The sequence below is a fragment of the Peromyscus californicus genome, unplaced genomic scaffold (genome assembly GCF_007827085.1).
Source record: "Peromyscus californicus insignis strain IS unplaced genomic scaffold, ASM782708v3 Scaffold_11__1_contigs__length_118956290, whole genome shotgun sequence".
In the NCBI taxonomy this organism is placed as follows: Eukaryota; Metazoa; Chordata; class Mammalia; order Rodentia; family Cricetidae; genus Peromyscus; species Peromyscus californicus.
In genome coordinates this window covers 33396107-33416578 of record NW_026294402.1, presented here as the reverse complement: position 1 = coordinate 33416578, position 20472 = coordinate 33396107, and the positions used below count along the sequence as shown (strand labels likewise).

Genomic DNA, 20472 nt, shown 5'->3' with positions numbered 1-20472 from the left:
TGCAAAAACTGGGTTACCAACACCTCAGAGATTACTGGCTTGAGGAGAGTGTGTTTGAAATATGTACACAGCAGCTTTTTATTACAGTCTTAAAATCTAATTATTGAGAGAGGAGAGGGACATGGGAACAGATATGATATGTGATTATATTGCAATCATAAAAGTTAAAAGAAACATTTTAAAAAGACCATTTTGTTTTAAAATGACAAGACTAGGAAATGGCTGTACAATTTGTGACTTGGGTGAGTGCTTGTCAAAAAATACAAATACATGAATAAAGACTAATTTTTGTGCTAAATAAAGTATGTTTCTTCTTTTCAAACCTTTCTCTGTTTGATATTTATAAAGTAAATTTTTACTTTTAAAGATTAATTTTATAAAGAAACTGAAAATAGGAAACAAAATTATACCAGGACTTGATCTCTGAAAAAGCAACCAACCTTTTGTATTTTTAGGGCATTTTGCACTTTGTATTTTCAAAGGAGAGTTATGATCCTGTTGGTAACTGAATAATAACAAAAGCTATCAAGAGTTGCCCCTGTGATTAGTGTTGCAAGGGTCTCAATGAATGTTATACCTCTTATTTTTTTTATTAAAATGTACTCTATTCAACTAGGTAAATGATTTTACCAAAAGCTAGCACACATAAAAGCAAAAAAAAAAAAAAACCTGCTTCAAGGCAACTGTTTTGTAAATGTTCTAACTTAAAAAGAGCAGACACTTCAGTTGATCTTAGCTAAAAGGTCAAGAAGCTATAACTTAAGTATTACTATAACTCCTCCAATAAAAACGAAGCATACAGTAGGAGACACTCAATTGGAGCAAGTCACTACTGATGTATGTGTTAAAACTAGCCATGCTTGATATTTGAACCAGGCAATTGAGACAACAAATGACTTAGTATCAATTTTACAAAACTAAACCAATATTCAATTGAAAACAGTACATGTTGCTACAACTATAATAGGAAAGACTTATTATGAAATGATAACATATGAGCATTTCTTAGTTCACTCATGTTTTGTCTACACACACTCCCAACCCCTCCACCAAAAGGGTAAGTCCTCACATGGGGGGACAACAAAGTCTGGAACACTCAATTGAGGCAGGACCAAACTCCTCTGTCCTGCATCAAGGATGAGCAAGATGACCAACCATAGGTAATGGGATCCAGATAGCCAGCTCATGCACCAGGGATAGATCCTGATCACACTGCCAGGGGCTTCTCAAACAGATCCAACTACACTATTGTGTCCCATATGCATAGGGTCTGGTCTGGTCCCATGCAGGTTTCACAGCTGTTGGTCTAAAGTTCATGAGTTCTTATGAGCTTGGTTCAGTTGTCTCTGTAGATTTCCCCATCAGACTATAACCCACAGCTCCAGAGAAGCTAGGAAACAAGGAGAACCCAAAGAGGGATGCATGGATCACCTTTGGAAGAGGAAACAGTGATCTCCATGAGTAAACTGGGGATGAGGGGGGCAATAGAGGGTAGAGGATGGGGAATGAGAACAAGAAGGAACAGGGTGGTTGAGCTAGGGGAGGGGTGTAGTGGGAGAGCAATGAAAGAGATATCTTGATGGAGGGAGACATAATCAGGTAAGAAAGAAACCTAGTGCTAGGGAAATTCCCAGGAATCCACAAGGATGAGCCCAGATTAGACTACTAGCAATAGTGGAGAGGGTGCCTGAACTGGCCTACTTCATTAATCAGATTGGTGAATACCCTGTCATCATAGAGCCTTCATCCAGTAACTGATGGAAGCAGATGCAGAGATCTACAACCACGGGCCAAGCTCTGGGAGTCCAGTTCATCAGAAATATATATATATATATATATATATATATATATATATAGTTATGAGGTAGATCACTGAATGTACTCTGAGAAAAAAAGATAAAGAAATAATAGGATAAATGGGTAGCCAAGATGGCTAACTATACATGGACTATGCATGGCCATTATAGGCCATGAGTTACTAAAATAGGCCATGAGTTACTAAGTGTAATACCATAATTTTAAGATTAAAATTTGCCAAAAAGAAAATGGAGGAATGAAAGACCCTAGCCCTTCAGGCTTACACTCCCAAGCCTCAGGAAGAGAGAAACTTCAAGCACCAGGAAATGAGAAACTAAAAATCTAGTTCCAAGGGTAATCTGACACAGCCACTACTCAATCACCCCTGAAACAATATAACAATGTAAAGAGATTTCTATTAAGAAATGTGCTCAACTGTGACTGGGAAAATTGCAAATGTTTCAGGGAGGACCACCGTGACCTGTATGCAAACTCCACTCCCACCCTGATACCCCCCTTGATGTTTCAAGAAAAATGTGCACACTGACGAAACTGTATCCTCCTCTGTGATCACTCTGTAACCAGACAATGATTTTATGAAATTAGCTTCTAGACATAAATCAATCGAAGTGACATTGTATGGGAATTGTAATCTTGTGGGTTTTGTGGGTTTTTCCTTTAAAAGCCCGTATGGGGCTGCAGTAAGTTGCGACTCTTACTCTTGGGAGCAGAGGAGCCCTTCTATATAGAAGCTTAATAAATGCTCGTGCTGTTGCATCAACTGGACTGGAGTCTGGGTTCTCGGGGCGTCCACTTGAGACCCTAAACTTTGGGGTCCAACAATGGAAAGCTTAACCAAAACTTCATCAGCACTTAAGGAGAGTTAAAGTGGTTAAAGCTCTATAAAGAAAAATCAAATCAGAAAAACTTTCTATGTAATTTTAATGGATCATTTTCCACATTGACATCTCTTGTTTCTTTGACATGTCTTGGATCCCTTGACATGTTCCCTTAACTGCAAACCTTTTACAAAAGACTTCAGATATATCTTTTATTCAAACAAATCAGCCCCAATTTAATACAACTATCATCCAAATATGCAGGCACAAAAGATGTGCTCCCTTTAAAACAAAAAAGCAACAGTATATGTTAACAAATACTGAAGCTGCAACATACCTGAGCTCAATTTATATATCGTTAAGAACAAAGAACACAAAAACCAAAAATCACAAAAGTTATTATTTTTTCTTGAATTAAATAACACCTATAATATAAAGTAGATATAAATACAGAAAGAGTGACAGTAGGTATAAATGACTAAAGTTTGTTTTTTACATGATGGTCATTGAAAAATCCTGTGTCATTATGTACACTATCAATCTATCTGAGTTTCAATATGTTATTTGCATTAGAAATATATTTTAAAAATATAACTGAGCTTATTTATAAATAATCAATATTATTTATATTCGGAGTGTAAATATCAAATATCTGAGCAAAGAATGTGTAATGAATACTCCTTAAAGATGTGATATGGCTTGTATTCAGTAACTGATACAAAAATATCTATGTTTGTTAAACAATGGCTTCTGAAACATCCATAATTTTGTTAAGAGGCTATAAATACAAGTGAACATAGAATTGCAGAACCATATATTTCTCAAATGGTAATTATGACTGGTCCTCCACAAAGACCTATGTGCAACCTATTAATGCTATAATCAATGAAGAAATATTAATTTATATTATTGGATAAGACTTATAATAATATCATTATAAGTCTTATTCTGTAATATTATATATATATAAAATAGGATAAAACATATATATTAGTGAGACACACACACACACACATATATATATTAGTGAGATTAGAAAAGTAAAATGATTAGAGGATGAACAGTGTATGTGGTAAGGAAAATAAAGCAAATATACAAATTTGGTAAATTAAATTTCATCCTGTGGTAAGAATGGAGTCTAGCAAGAAAACTCCAATGGAAGCCATACTGCTCACAGGATCACCCTGTCATCTAACAATAAGCACAAAAAGGGTTAATGTCTGCTCAAAAACTTCTGCTCAGAGTTTTACTCATAGGAACTTTAACATCTTTGTTTCTCAAACTGTAGATTAAAGGGTTCATCATGGGAACCATGATAGTATAAAAGATGGAAAAGACTTTCCCTCATCCAGAGACCCTATTCTGGAAGGCTTAAGATACATAAATGCACATGATCCAAAGAACATTAAGACAGCAAGAATGTGTGAACTGCAAGTGCTAAAGACTTTAGACCTGCTTTCAGTGGAATTTAGTTGGAAGATGCTGGAGAGGACAAAACCATATGAGGTAAAGATGACAACAGTGGGAACAAATATTTCTTTTGCCCCTACAATGAAAACCTCCATGTCATTGATATATGTGCTGGTACAGGAGAACTGGAACAGAGGATGAAGATCACAGAAATAATGGTTGATGGTGCTTCTGTTGCAGGACAATCTCAGAACACATCCTATATGGATCGTGGCATCAGAAAACCCCACCAAATATGACCTAAGCATAAGATAGGAGCACACCTTAGGGGACATGGCAACATTATGCAAGAGTGAATTGCAGATAGCCACATAGCGATCATAGGCCATTGATGTCAGTGTGTAACATTCAGCAATGGCAAAAAAAAAAAAAAAAAAAGAAGTAGAGCTGGGTCATACATCCCATATAAGAGATAATGTTCTTCTCTAATTTGAAGTTCATCAGAATTTTTAGTGTAATAACAGAAGAGTAACAGAGGTTAATGAAGGACAAGTTAAAGAGGAAAAAGTACATGGGGGTGTGGATGTGAGAATTCAGCACAACTAGAATGATCAAAGCTAAATTCCCCAATGAAGTTGTAACATATGTTAATAGGAAGAACAGGAAAAGAGGTATTTGTAACTCAGGCTTGACTGTTAAACCTAGGAGAACAAACTCATTTACCATAGAGCTGTTGACAGAGCCCTTTTTTCCTAAGAGAATCTGCAGAAATAGGAAAATACATGGTGAAATTAGAGGAACACACAGAGCATTCAATAAATTTTATTTAAAATTCTTTCTTTCCTTTTACATACCAACCCCTGTTCCGCCTCCTTCCCCTTCTCCCACTTCTCCACCAGCTCCTCCCATCCCTCCCCCATCACATCCTCGTAGGGGATAAGGATTCCCTTGGGTAGTCAACACAGGCTGACATACCAAGTTTGAGCCGGACCTAGCCCCTCACCCCTGCATCAAGGCTGAGTAAGGCATGTCACCATAGGGAACAGGTTCTAAAAAGCCAGTTCTCATACCCAGGATAAGTCCTAGTCCCCTTGCCAGGGGACCCACAAACACATCAAGCCATGCAACTTCACCTACATTCAGAGGGCCTAGTGTCGTCCCATACAGGCTCCCCAGCTGTCAGCCCAGAGCCCATGATCTCTCACTAGCTTGGGTCAGCTATCTCTGTGGTTTTTCCCATCATGATCCTGATGCCTCTTACTCCTTTAATTCTTCCTCCCTCTCTTCAACTGAACACCAGGATCTTGGCCAAGTGCTTAGCTGTGTGTCTCTGCATTTGCTTCCTTTAGTCACTAGATGTAGGTTCTATGACGACAATTAGGATAGACACCAATCTGAGTGCAGGGGAAGGGTAGTTCAAGAACTCTCTCCACCATTGCTATGAGTCTTAGCTGGGGACAATCTTATGAGTTCCTGGGGTTTTCCCTAGCTGCAGATTTCTCTCCATCCCCATAATGGTACACTCTGGCAAGATATCTCTTTCATTGCTCTCCCTCCTTGTCTCTCTCCCATGTTCCACCACCCATCCTTTCCTATCCCCTGCCCTCTATTCCCCACTCTCATTTTGCCCAGGAGATCTTAAATCTTTCCCCTTCCTGGGGCCATCTGTATATGTCCCTCTAGTGTCCTCCTCTTTACCTAGCTTCTCTGGGGTTGTGGATTGTAGCCTGGTTACCCTTTGCTTTGCTTCTAACATTCACTTATGAGTGAGTACATGCCATGTTTGTCTTTCTGGGTCTGGGTTACCTCATTTGGGATGATTTTTTCTAGTTTCATTCATTTGCCTACAAATTTCATGGTGACATTTTTTTCCACTGCATAATACTCCATTGTGCAAATGCACCACATTTTCTTCATCTATTCTTCTGTTGAAGGGCATCTACATTGTTTCCAGGTTCTGTATATTACAAATAACAGTGTTATGAACATGGTTGAGCAAATGTCCTTATGGTATGGTTGACCAACTTTTGGGTATATGCCCAGGAGTGGTACTGCTGGGTTTTGAGGTAGGTGGATTCTTGATTTTCTGAGATACCACCTTACTGATTTCCAGAGTGTCTGTACAAGATTGCATTCCCACCAGCAGTGGAGGAGTATTCCCCTTTCTACACATCTATGTTCATGAAGAATATTGGTATATAATATTCCATTTTCTTGAGTCTTTGTGTGATTTTTGGCATCAGGGTAATAAAGTGGCTTCATAAAATGAATTTGGAAATGTTCATTTATATTTCTTTTTTGTGGAATAATTTGAGGAGATTATTGTTAGATTTTCTTTGACTGTCTGGTGGAATGAATTCTGCACCAAATTTGCCATGTTCTAGGATTTTTCAATTGGGATATTTTTAACTACCACTTCTATCTCAACATGAGTTATGGGTCCTTTAGGTTTATTTGTTGAAAAGATATGGGAATCAAAAATGGTCTAGCCACTTTTTGAAGTGGGCAATGTTACTACAACTTTGTGAAACAATCTGGTAGTTGTGTTAATGGGTAGAAATTGAGTTAGCACATGATATAGCAATTATACACAAATATATACTAAGGAGTTGAACATATATGAACACAAAATGAGTGTTGTTTGTAAAATGATCACTCCCAATGCTTTAAGAGTAAATTTCACCCAGATATGCATCATTTAATAAGTGAATAAAAACATTGTGGTAATGTCATATATAAGAATTTTATTCTGGCTTTAAAACAGTAAGTTCAGAGGAAATGAACTTTAAAAATATATTACTATATATAATGATAAAATCCAACATGTATTATTTAACTTTATAGATTTTACACAATAAGAAAATACATTGAAATAAAATAAAACAATAGTAAGATTTATCTTTACTACAGGTTGGTAGTGGATCACAGTAGAAAACTAAGACATGACTTCAAATTAATCTCAAATGCATCTGATTGGTCATTATAAACTCTGAAATTACAGAACAATAAAGTTTGATAACTTTGTAAGTATTCTAAGTATACCAATAATCAATTTGCAATTTGACCAGCAGGGAGGGGAAATGAGGGACTTCCATTCCCTACATCATATCTAACCTTTCTCTTTGTCTCTTCTTCTTCTTCTTCTTCTTCTTCTTCTTCTTCTTCTTCTTCTTCTTCTTCTTCTTCTTCTTCTTCTTCTCCTCCTCCTCCTCCTCCTCCTCCTCCTCCTCCTCCTCCTCCTCTTCCTCCTCCTTCTCTCTCTCTCTCTCTCTCTCTCTCTCTCTCTCTCTCTCTCTCTCTCTCTCTCCCTCTCCCCTCCTCCTCCTTCCCTCCATCCCTCTGTCTCTCACTCCCCCTATTTCTTTGTTTAATTTTTCTTTTTGTCAGTTGTTGGCCAATCCCTTCAAGCTGTAAGAGTCTGGTCTTTAAGAGCAGCTGTTGTCTTAAAAGACCATCTCTAACATTTACAAGTGTTTGCTTCCTATTTAATCAACCTTCTTGCAGACCACACCTGGTGGTTCCAACACCAACTCTGAGCAGAGAATCACTTTAAAAAAATCAATTACTCAAATTCATAGTTTCATTAATAAATTGTCTTTGCATCTTTAGGACTCATATTCTTATTGAAGTAGAAGCCAAAATTTCCCAAATAAAGTAGAATCATTCATCTCTGTTAATGTAATTGTCTTCACAGTTTTTGCCCCAATAAGCCAGATTCAAACATCCATTCTCCAAATGTCAATTAAGAGCCAAATTATTATCTATGTATTTAAAAACACAAATATGCATTTAGTGAGAATTAATGAATAAATATTCCATGAATTTGAAGGAGAACAGGGAGGGGTTTAAGGCTGGGTTTGGAGGGGGGAAAGAGTTGGATGACATGTTGTATATAATAGTATCTCAAAAATAAACAAATAAAAGCCAAATTAATAGTGAAAAGCAGAATATAGAGATCACCCAACTTGCTCCCCAAGGCCATTTTCAGGGAAACCTGACTTGATGGAAAGATTTAAATAAAAGGCAAAATCATAAACAATTATGTGGTCTGCTTAAGATGTGGTCCTATGCATCATTGACTTAGTTCTATGTCTCTCCTGAGAGATCAGTCTTTCTTACAAAGTGATCTGAAAGTTGTTAATCTTTCTAGATGAGACAAGATCCTCTTCTGGCAGACAAATTGTCCCTAGTGCTTCGATCTATCTCCCAGCAGGAGATTCCTAGAGAAATAAACATTTATTGTAGTCTAATTTTTTGATATTCTGATAGCCAAAGGGCCAGGCACAGGTGTCTGTTTAGAATGCATTCAGAGGATAGACTAGAACTCCTAATTCTTCCATCTCCACCTATTTAACATTCCTTATTAGGCAGGCTGGGTATATTTCCTTATAATCTTGTCAAAGGTGAATTATAATTCTGTTGTAACACTCAGTTGGGAGAACTTCAGTATAATTATATTTTCTTCAGATCTTCTATATTGCCATTCACACAATGAAACACAAGAAAAAGATTATGAAGTTCCTGACTGAGAAGTGCTATCTACTTTATTTTTTTTGGGGGGGGGGGCGGGGGGGGGGAGGGTTCGAGACAGGGAATCTCTGTGTAACTTTGCACCTTTCCTGGAATTCACTCTGTAGCCCAGGCTGGCCTCAAACTCTCAGAGATCCATTTGCCTCTGCCTCCCTAGTTCTGGGAAATAAAGGCGTGCAACACCACCGCCCAGCTGTGGCTATCTACTTTTGAAAAGACTCTAAAAATATGAGATCAAACAGCTAACTAATTCAACTCAATTGATTCTTTTAATATGTTTCAGACATTGAGGAATGAATGTGTGATCCTTTCTTTACACCTGCAAAAATCAAGCAGGATTCATGTTTCATTTCAGGTGGCAGACAGAACTGTTGTTCCACAAAGGCATTTTATTAACCTTAAAGAGTGAAGAGCCTGAAAACAATATAACTTCATACATAAGAACCCATGGAAGAAAGAAATGTAACAAGAAAGCTGCACTCACAAAGCACTAGCCACTGATAATTTCTCTGGGGTTTAACTACAGACAAAGGTTAAATAGAATGGTAATCAATGCATTATCCTACTCAGGGTTTTTCTCAGGGCAACTTTAACATCTTTGTTCCTCAAGCTGTAGATTAAGGGATTCATCATGGGAACCACGATACTATAAAAGATGGAAGAAATTTTCGTCTCATTCATAGACCCAGCTGAGGAGGGCTGAAGATACATAAATGTGCTTGATCCAAAAAACAGAGAAACTGCAAATAAATGTGAACTGCAGGTACTGAAGGCTTTGTATTTGCTCTCAGTGGACCTCACCTGGAGTATGGTGCAAAGAATGAAGCCATAGGAAGTAAAAATGATGGAAGTAGAAACAACAACGTCCTTTCCTACTACAATGAACAGCTCCATCTCATTGACATAGGTGCTGGTGCAGGAGAGCTGCAGTAAAGGGAGGAGGTCACAGAAGTAGTGGTTGATGGTGTTCCCATCACAGAAGGTCAGTCTCAGCATGAAACCAGTGTGAATCATGGCACCAGAAAACCCCATCAAATACGATCCAAGCATAAGATAGAAGCACACCTTAGGGGACATAGCAATGTTATACAAGAGTGGATTGCAGATAGCCACATAACGATCATAGGCCATTGATGTTAGCACATAACATTCAGAAATGCCAAAAAAGCAAAAGAAGTAGAGCTGAGTCATGCACCCTGTGTAAGAGATAACATTCTTCTTTACTAAGAAGTTCATCAGCATTTTGGGTGTAATCACTGAAGAATAGCAGAGGTCTATGAGGGACAAGTTAAAGAGGAAAAAGTACATGGGGGTGTGGAGGTGAGAGTTCAGCACAATTAGAATGATCAAGGTCAAATTTCCTAATGTGGTTAGCATATATATTATTAGAAAGAGTAAGAAGAGGGGTACTTGGAGGTCAGGCTCTTCTGTTATCCCCAAGAGAATGAATTCTGTCACTAATGAGCCATTTGCTGCAGCCATTGTTTGCCAAGAAAATCTGGGGAGAAAAAAAAATGGCAAAAGTATAGGAAAAAGTACAACTGACAACTATCTCTGATAATCTTGAGAAATGTCCTGGGAATGCAATGACCCACTTGAAAGCAGTGTACCCACTTATGATGTTACATGATACAAAGTGGCATTCTTCCCTACTAAATGAATATAATGCCCATCTATAATCCTAGCTCTTGGGAAACAAAGGCAGATAGACCTCTGTGAATGTAAGGTAGCCTGTTCTACAGTGACACCTCCCCCTCTATGAACACAAACACACACACATGGAAATACACACACACACAATATCACAAGTAGACTACACTACTGGGTTAATTATTCTCATTATACAATAACTGCTAGAAAAATCTAGAGAAAAATGCAGTGGAACGGAACAGGACAGAAATGCTCATCTCTCTTCTCATCCTCTATATCCTTATCCCTTTAGGATGTAGAAGGAAGGTATAGCGACCTCGTACTGATGCCAGTTTGAGCTCTGTGGAGCGCAAATCATGAGCATTGTTTCCACACAAAATAGAAGTTCCAGAATCTAGGAATAGTTAAGGTACTCAGGAACATGCATGGTCTCAAGGAATTTTAAATTTTTCATGGAGAGGTAGGTTACTAAATAAAAGCACTGCAACTTAAATGTTTACTGTATCTCTGGATGGTGTCAATTCACCCTTCTCAGGCATTTTTCTTTGAATTTCACTTGAATCATAAGCCTGCCCTAAACAAAGAGAAAGAGGCACAACATGGATCCTTGGACTAGTCTCAAGCTAAAGTTACTGTACAAACAGAAAAGGCAATGCAATTCAGGAGAAAACCTGCATAATCTTCCCTGCATGTGAAATTTGTAATGCTCACATTCTCAGGAGGAGAAAGAAAGGTGTTGGTTGTTGGAACCCATAGGAGAGTAAAACAGGTGAGCCTTGGCTAAGTTCAAGAATATTCAATTATGAAAAAAAAAAAGGTTCTTGATTTCAAATGTTCAGCAATGATAAACAAGTTAATAGTACTATATTTTATATCTCTGTTTGTTTTAAAATGACATTATATTATCATATTTTATATACACAACTATCTGCACAAAACACACAAATGTACAAAGGGTGTAGACATATTAACTTCATCATTGGTTCATTTCAACAATGCACTTTCTTGGTCAAAACATCAAGAATTATATGACATATATACTATTTACACATTAGTAGTAATTCAACAAATAAGTTAAATAAAAATTAACATATTAATGACAATAGATTTTAAAAGTTACCCCATTTAGAAGAGAAAAAAAAACATGGACTCATTGTCGTTATTACTTACTGTTTTTGCCTTAGAAAGCCAATACCAGGTCCTGAGTCTTTGATTGCTTTGATTCTATGAGAATGCTTAACAAGTTATTTTCAGGCATTTTCCAGACACCTTTCTGAATTATGGCCCACAGGTTGTATCACTACTTCTTAATTCAGTAAAACAACAAGAGGAAAAGGAACCAATTTTCTTATATCACGTCTGCTGCTTGAAACTCCATTTTCTTATGGGTTTCATTTCATAATGCACTCAGAATACTCCAGATGCATTCTTGGGCTCTTGCAGGGGACTGAAGAGAGATATTAAAAGGACTGAAGTGATGGCTTATACATGTTAGACCAGCGTGTATCCTTAGTGCCTTGGAGATTCAATCAATGCCTGTCCTGGTCTTTTGGGATTGTGTATCCTCAGTACTTGAGCCAAAATTAAATTCTCTTCTCCTAATCACCTCCTTTGAAGAAATCCATTGTTTGTTTCTTTCTCTCATCCCACATTGTCACAGTAAAGTTGCACAGAACTGACCCGATGACTTTCATAGTATTCTACAAAAGTTGCTCAAGGAGTATTGTGATACTTCTGTTATTATCTCCCCAGGCATTTCTCCCAAATCATTTTTATTTGTGTTATTTTTGTTTTCTGATCTGAGCATCAATCCTAAGTCCTCATGGATATTATACCAGAGTTTAAACATTCAATTACCTTCGTCAGCTCTCTAAAATTAATTTTTATGTGTTGCATATGTTCTGCTTTTAATGTTTCTTGAAACTACCACTTAAATATCAAACTCTCATAGTCATTAAACACAATATTCAACAATATAGGTCAGCATTTTTTTAATACTTTTCATAGAAAGTTGTGGAAGCAAAAGAGTTGCAGTCTCTGAAATTGAATCCTTAAGTATTAGTTAACATTTCTCTACCCAGTATCTACTTATAAAAGAGGGATGATAAATGAAGTATATCCTTCATCAGTTATGTGTGGTGATTAATTTGGGAAAGGAAAAGAAAAATGGAAAAGGTAAAAGTAAAAACCAGTAAACTAAAAATAAAAAATCTCACTTGTATGTACCAGTGTTCATGGATTTATGTAAGGATTATATCCATATATTTCATATATTGATAATAAAATAAATTAAAAGGGTATTTAAATTCCATGTATACACTAGAGTATGACCGTTACTGACATTACTGGACCCAGAATAATATGTTGGAAATGTGCAAACTTCAGTTTTTCATTTTGTCTAAACATAGATATCTGAAATAGAGAATACCCTTGTTTTATGTTTTTGGTAAAATTAATTTGGACATTTATCTCATAGTACAGTTTCAGTTTCAGAAACTACAGTAATGGTTATATTGTCACTCTACCTTGTGACCTTGATTTATTTTTGTTTCTAAACTGGAATGCTCCTGGTTGCTTTGTGGCTATATGTAGGCATCCATGTTCTTTCAATATCATAGAATTAATCTATTTAAATCTATTAAAAGTTAAACCAGGCCAGGGGTCATGACAGGTTTCTGCATTGCTGACTGACGGAATTTTAATTCCAGACACGAAAGAAACTTCCAGCAAATCCTGGACTAGATACTGATAAAATGTACCCCAAAACTCAACTGGGAAGAAATATATTAAAAGTAAAAATAGAATCCAGTGGTTGTCTTTACACTGTAATACAAATTACTAAAATGTGTCTACAAAAATCTAGGGAATGTGTAATTTTCAATTTGTGAATGATAGAAGTTGATTGCTGGTTGTGAAGATGTTTTGGTCCAAATATAAGTGTAGATAAACTCCAAATATACTGTATTTATATCGACTAAGAGTATGTCTGTTTCTAGAACACATGCAGCCTGAGCATTAAAGTCTAACACTGAAAAATGCAAACAGAGTGAAAACACTAATGAAGGAAAAGAAAGCTAGTTACACATTGGGCATTCTATGTCTTGTAGGCACTTAGGTAATGATTATTACACTCAAACCCAAACAGGAAATCTCCTTTTCAAAGGTTCACCATATGGATTAAACCCTTTTAAAACCTATTATATTTCAGCATCTGGTATAACACATCAAGCCACAGTGGCTTTATGATCATTTGTAAACTTTCAACTTGATAACTAAATTATTTAATGAACTGCTTCAGAGTAATTATTTTGGCTTACATTAAGTGATACAAAAGTAGTACAACTGAATGAGGTCAAAGTTAAGCTTTTCATTATTAAAACAGATTTTTTTTGATATATTATTGAATCTCATATAGTGGTGGAAGTATTAAGGCAACTTCATGTAAAAGGGGGGTTTATTTTGTGGGGTAGCTTACAAGTAAAAGGATAGGTTACAGGGTCTGGGAGAGGTGAGGTGCAGTCTGGTGAACTCTGCTTGGTCTACCTCCATTGTTCAGGCCCTGGGTGGATCTCTGGGAGTCCAATTAGCGAGAATGAGGAGGGTTTATATGAGCGAGAATTGTTGAGACCAAGGCTGGATAAAGCACAGGGACAAATAGCCAAATGAATGGAAACACATGAACTATGAACCAATGGCTGAGGGGTCCCCACTGGATCAGGCCCTCCGAATGGGTGAGACAGTTGATTGGCTTGATCTGTTTGGGAGGCATCCAGGCAGTGGGACCAGATCTTGTGCTCATTGCATGAGTTGGCTGTTTGAAACCTGGGGCCTATGCAGGATTGTTTGGCTCGGCCTGGGAGGAGGGGACTAGACCTACCTGGACTGAGTCTACCAGGTTGACCTCAGTCTGTGGGGAAGGCTTTGCCCTGGAGGAGATGGGAATGGGGGGGGGGGGTTGGGGTGAAGGTGAGGGGGACGGGAGGGGGGAGAACAAGGGAATCTGTGACTGATATGTAGAACTGAATTGTATTGCAAAATAAATTAAAATAAATTAAAAAAAAAGGATAGGTTACAGGGTCTGGGAGAGGTGAGGTGCAGTCTGGTGAACTCTGCTTGGTCTACCTCCAGTGTTCAGGACCCTGGAACCAAAAGAGATGGCACATTCAGATCTCAGGTCTTAAGGGCTCCTGTCTTGGCCCACCTCGTAGGCGTGACAGTTACTGGAAGCCTCAATGGGGGTAGTACCTCCAGGTCAAAGATGGAACACCTACCCACTACACTCATGGTAAGCACAAATAAAATAAATAGTAGATGGTTAACGGAAAAAAGAGTTTCAAACTGCATTATAGCACAAAATCAACAGAGAAATGGATTAGACTATAAGAAACAAAATTATGCAACCCAACCCAAAGACAGTCAAATATCACTCATAGATAAATACTATACCTTTCAGTAAAATACCAAATGAAAGCCATTGATGTGTCAAATAAGAAAGATGATGTGGTCCAAATGCCATGACCAAGAGGTGTTATTTCTCCATAAAAGAGACTCACCTCAATTTTAAGGACACATATAGAAAGAAAGTCAAAACAAATGGGACCCTCAACAGCTACAGGTATAGCTGACAAAGTAGACTTTAAATCAAAGACTGTGAAATAAGAGAATGAGAAATCACATTGTGATAACATTATCATTTCATCACGAATTTATACAAGATATAAATATATAACCAAGCAATGGTAGAAAATGTAAATATTAGGCAAATATTAAAAGTATGAACTTATAGGGACAGAAAAAGAAAGAAAACAATAGAATTATCAATAAAGCACTACCAAGAATGCAAAGATCACACAATAGAATAAAATTAAAAGACATTGCATTAGAATACAGGATATTGCACCAAACAGCACATTCTTCTCAAGAACACAATTGGGTGCTAGCCAGAATAAATTTCATGTTAGGAAGGATGAAATGTCTTAACAAATTTGACTAGAATTATCTAACAAATTCTTTTATCAAGCACCATGATTACAACAAAAACTTTAGAAAATAATGCATAAAACTTTTGTCATGAACAAAAAATAAAAACATAACAAAAACAAATAAAAATGATAGAATCAATCTCTTTTAAATGTAGATGCAAGAATCCTCAATAGTTGTTGACCAAGGAGTTCCTGTGGTGATCTTTATACAATCCAGGCTGATGCAAGAACAAAAGGCCTTTCTCTGAAAACTGACAGTGGGACCCCATTGACAAGAACAACCTCCATATAGCTCATTGAACAGAGAAAGTTTGAGCTAGTACAGGCTTAGGGCCTTCACCTCTTACTTTCTAGTCTCTTAGGCATGAGAAGGTACTTCGCAGGCTATGGAAAGACATAAATGGACACCAACCCAGTTACAAAGCCTTTTACCTACAATCTGTCCTGAATGCAAGCTGTCTTGGGGCAATGTCACACAAACTTGTGGGAGCGGCCAATTTAAGTTTGGTTTAACTTGAGGCCCAGGCCTTAAGAGGGAGGTTATGCCCTATACTGCCTGGATAGTAAGGAACTAGAGACTGGATAGCCCAGAGACTTAGGGTAGATCCAAACATGACTGAGGAAAAAAAATCAATGAAATGATTCCTAATGATATTCTGCTATACACATACTTTGGCTTCCTGTCCAGTCATCACCAGAGAGACTTACTCAGGAAGATGATGAGAACAGGTACAGAACAGACCCATAGCCAGACTTTATGGTAGTTAGTGAATCTAAATTGGAGATCTCCATTGGACTCCTGCCCTTGGAGATCCAGGCACCCCATGGGAGATGGGGAGGAAAGACTAGACTATAGGAGTCAGAGAGAATGGAAGATACCAAGAGAATATGGATCATTGGATCAACTAAGTAGAGCTCACTTGGGCTCACAAAGACTGATGTGGCAAGCACTGGGCCTGCAGGGATCTGCACCAGGTCCTATGAACATATGTTAGGACTGTTATCTTGCTGTTTTTACGGGACTCTTAACAGTGGGAATAGGGTTTCTTTCATACTTTTCTCTGCTTTTAATGCTCTTTTCCTGTTATTGGGATATCTTGTTCAGCCTTGATACTAGGACTTTTGCCTTGTCTTATTGGATCTTGTTTTGTTTGTCTCTAGTATCTTGGACTCCTGCTCTTTTCTGAAAGAGGAAAAGAAGAGGGGTGGATCTGGGGAGAATATAGGGGTTTTGGGGATAGGAAGAGTGGAGGGAGGGGGTGGATTGAAAGTGAAAAGTCATGAAAAGGCAAAGAATGGAAGGACCATGACCTAACATATTAACATCTGTATATGACCAATCTATAGCCAACATCATGATAAATGGAGAAAACCTGAAAGCATTACCACTTAGATCATCAATGAGATAGGGTGTCTACTTATTCTCTTGATTTCTGTTTAATATAATATAGTAGTCTAAGCTGGAGTCACCCTTGTGGATTCCTGGAACTTCCATAGCACCCAATTTCTCCCTATGCCAATGATATCTCCCTCTATCATGGTATCTCTTTCATTTCTCTCCAAGTCCATCTCTGTTCCAGTTCAACCATCACATTTACTTATATTATCATCCCCCATCCTCTACCATCTCTTCCCCCCCTCATCCCCAGTTTAGTCATGGAGATCTCATCTATTTCCCCTTCCCAGGGTGATCCATTCATCTGTTTTTGGATCCTCCTTGTTAGCTAGCTTCTCTAAACTGAAAGTTGTCCTTTGCTTTACATCTAGTATCCACTTATGAGTAAGTGCATACCATGTTTGCCCTTCTCAGTCTGGTTACCTCACTCAGGATGATATTTTTTAGTTCTATCCATTTGCCTGCAAACCTCATGCTGTCATAGGTTTTCTCTGCTGAGTAGTAGTCCATTGTGTATATGTACCACATTTTCTTTATCCATTCTTTGGTTGAGGGGTATCTAGATGATTTCCAGGTTCTGGCTATTACAAATAATGCTGCTATGAACATAGTTAAGCATGAGTCTTTGTGGCATGATTGAGCATTCCTTGGGTATATGCCCAAGGGTGGTATAGCTGGGTCTTGAGGAAGATTGATTCCCAGTTTTCTGAGAAACTGTCATACTGATTTCCAAAGTGGCTGTATAAGTTTGCATTCCTACCAACAGTGGAGGAGTGTTCCCTTTGCTCCACATCCTCTTCAACATAAGCTGTCTTTAGTGTTTTTGATCTTAGCCATTCTGACAAGTATAAGATGATATCTCAGAGTTGTTTTGATTTGCATTTCTCTGATGACTAAGGATGTTGAGCAATTCCTTAAATGTCATTCAGCCATTTGAGCTTCTTCTGTTGAGAATTATCTGTTTAGCTCTACAGCTAATTTTTTTTTTTTTTTTTTTTTTTTTTTTTTTTGGTTTTTCGAGACAGGGTTTCTCCGTGTAGCTTTGCGCCTTTCCTGGTCTACAGCTAATTTTTGATTGCATTGTTTGTCATTTTGATGTCTAGTTTTTTGAATTCCTTATATATTTTGGAGATCAGCCCTCCATCAGATGTGGGGTTGGTGAAGACCTTTTCCTGTTCTGAAGGCTGTTGTTTTGTTTATTTGCTGTGTCATTTGCCTTACGGAAGCTTCTCAGTTTCAGAAGGTCCAATTTATTAATTTTTGCTCTCAGTGTCTGTGCTACTGGTGTTATATTTAGGAAGTAGTGTCCTGTGCCAATGCATTTAAGACTACTTCCTACTTTCTCTTCTATCAAGTTCAGTGTAACTGTTTTTATTTTGAGGTCTTTGATCTACTTGGATTTGAGTTTTGTGCATGGCAATAGATCTGGGTCTATATGCAATCCTCTACATGTTGGCATCCAGTTATGACAGCACCATTTGTTGAAGATTCTTTTTTCCCCCATTGTACACTTTTGGCTTCTTTGTTAAAAACCAGGTGTTCATAGGTGTATGGGTTAATGTCAGGGTCTTCAATCCTGCCACATTACTGAAGGAGTTTATCAGCTGTAGGAGTTCCCTCATAGAATTTTTGGGTCACTTATGTATATTATCATATTGTCTTCAGATAGTGAAAGTTTGACTTCTTCCTTTCCAATTTGTATCCCCTTGATCTACTTTTGTTATCTTATTGCTCTAGCTAGGACTTCAAGTACTATACTGAATAAATATGGGGAGCGTGGACAGCCTTGTCTTGTTCCTGAATTTAGTGAAATGGTTTTGTGTTTTTCTCAATTTAATTTGATATTGGCTGTTAGCTTGCTGTAAATTGCCTTTATTATGTTTAGATATGTTCCTTGTATTCCTGTTCTCTCCAAGACCTTTATCAGGAAGGGGTGTTAGATTTTGTCAAAGGATTTTTCAACATCTAATGAGATTATTACGTGTTTATTTTTTTCTTTCAGTGTGTTTAAATGGTGTATTACATTGACAGACTTTCGTATGTTGAACCATCCTTTCATCTCTGGGATGAAGCCTACTTGAACATGGTGGATAATTTTTTTATGTGTTCTCAGATTTGGTTTGCTAGTGTTTTATTGAATATTTTTTGCATCAATGTTCATGAGGAAGATTTGTCTGTAATTCTCTTTTTTTGTTGCATCTTTTTTGTTTGGGTATCAGAGTAACTGTAGCCTCATAAAAGGCATTTGATAATGTTTATTCTGTTTCTATTTGTCAAACAATTTGAAGAGTATTGGTATTAGCTCTTTAAAAATCTGGTAGATTTCTGTGCTGAAACCATCTGGTCCTGGGATTTTTTTGTTGGCAGATTTTAATGACTGTTTCTATTTCCTTAGGGGTTATACATCTATTTAAATTGTTCATTTGATCTTGATTTTACTTTGGTATATGCTACCTATCCAGAAAATTCTCCATTTCTTTTAGGTTTTCCAATTTTGTGGAATACAGGTTTTTGAAGTATGACTCAATGATTCTCTGGATTTCTTCATTGTCTATTGTTATGTCTCCCTTTTCATTTCTGATTTTGTTAATTTGGATGCTTTCTCTCTACCCTTTGGTTATTTTGGATAAGGGCTTGTCTATATTGTTGATTTTCTCAAAGAACCAACCATTTGTTGGGCAAGTGGGGATAGAAACGTGAGAAATCATGTTGGGGGGGCAGAGGAGGAGAATACTGAAAGAAACTACTGGAAAGGGGGAGCATGTATGGGTCAAATAAAAACCTGGCACAAGGGGATCTCCCATAGTTTTACAAGAATGACACCAGCTAAGACTCCTAGCAATAGTGAATATTTAGTATGAACTGGCAATCTCATTTGACCAAATTGGTGCCTAGCCCAATTGACATCAAAGAGACTTCATTTAGCAACTGATGAAAGCAAATGTAGACCCACAGCCAAACACTAGCTAGAATTTTGGGAATCCTGCAAGAGACGGGGAGAAAGAATTGTAGGAGCCAGAGGGGTCAAGGACACCAAAAGAAAACCCACAGTATCAGCTAACCTGGGCTCACAGAGACTGAACCAACAATCAGTAAGTCTATGTGAATCTGACCCAAGCACTATTCATTTTTCTTTATACTTATTATATTTTTAAATTCTCAATATTTTCAAGTTACAGAATCAGTATTATTATTATTAAAATATAAAACATGGTATTTTGAGATACAAACACATGTCGTAATGAAAACTAACCTTATGTCTTCTCTATCACAATAGAGGAAATATGTGTCTTGTAAAACCTCTGTATGATTCTTCTGGAGTTTGCCTTTTTTTTCTTCTTGGCAATTTATGCAATATTCTATGCCTGTAAAACAATTCTAAAGAAAAACTTCATTATTTTCCTACTATAATTATATGACCAGGTAAAGCAACACTAGTGTGGTGTTTGCTGTTGTCTGTGTGATTTCTCATTTTGTCTGCAATGTGTCTTTACAGCATTATTCAGAATTGATGCTCCTCCTTTCTGCATACTGTCTATTAAAGTCAACATATCCCCTTCAATTTCATTGTCACAGATATGAAAAATTCTTTTTTAAAATTATTTATTGTATTTTTAGATCATATGATTTCATTATTTCCCGTTTCATTCTCTAAAATCTCCCATATACTGCTGCTTGCTCTCTTTCAAATTCATGGGTAATTTTTATCATTAATTGTTGTTACATACATATATGTCTATGAATGTACAGACTAATTCCTAAATATAAGCATACAACATGCTTCATCTGTATAATATTACTTTTATAAGTTTACTTGTATGTATGTTTTCAGGGCTGATCATGTGGTACTGGATGACCAATTGCTGTG

General features: G+C 37.2%; 1 protein-coding gene and 1 pseudogene across 1 annotated transcript; both read right to left on the bottom strand.

Moving 5' to 3' along the window:
- Nucleotides 1-3860: 3860 nt before the first annotated feature.
- LOC128102595 (olfactory receptor 8B3-like) lies at nucleotides 3861-4772 on the bottom strand (annotated as a pseudogene).
- Nucleotides 4773-9125: 4353 nt separating this feature from the next.
- On the bottom strand, nucleotides 9126-10091 carry LOC128103632 (olfactory receptor 145-like). The gene has a single exon (XM_052728199.1). It carries the CDS (start codon nucleotides 10056-10058, stop codon nucleotides 9126-9128), a length of 933 nt encoding a protein of 310 aa, XP_052584159.1. The 5' UTR covers nucleotides 10059-10091.
- Nucleotides 10092-20472: the final 10381 nt, after the last annotated feature.

Bases quoted from the DNA above. Each gene is read 5' to 3' on its own strand.
- LOC128103632 (XM_052728199.1), bottom strand. From the start codon at position 10,058: ATGGCTGCAGCAAATGGCTCATTAGTGACAGAATTCATTCTCTTGGGG.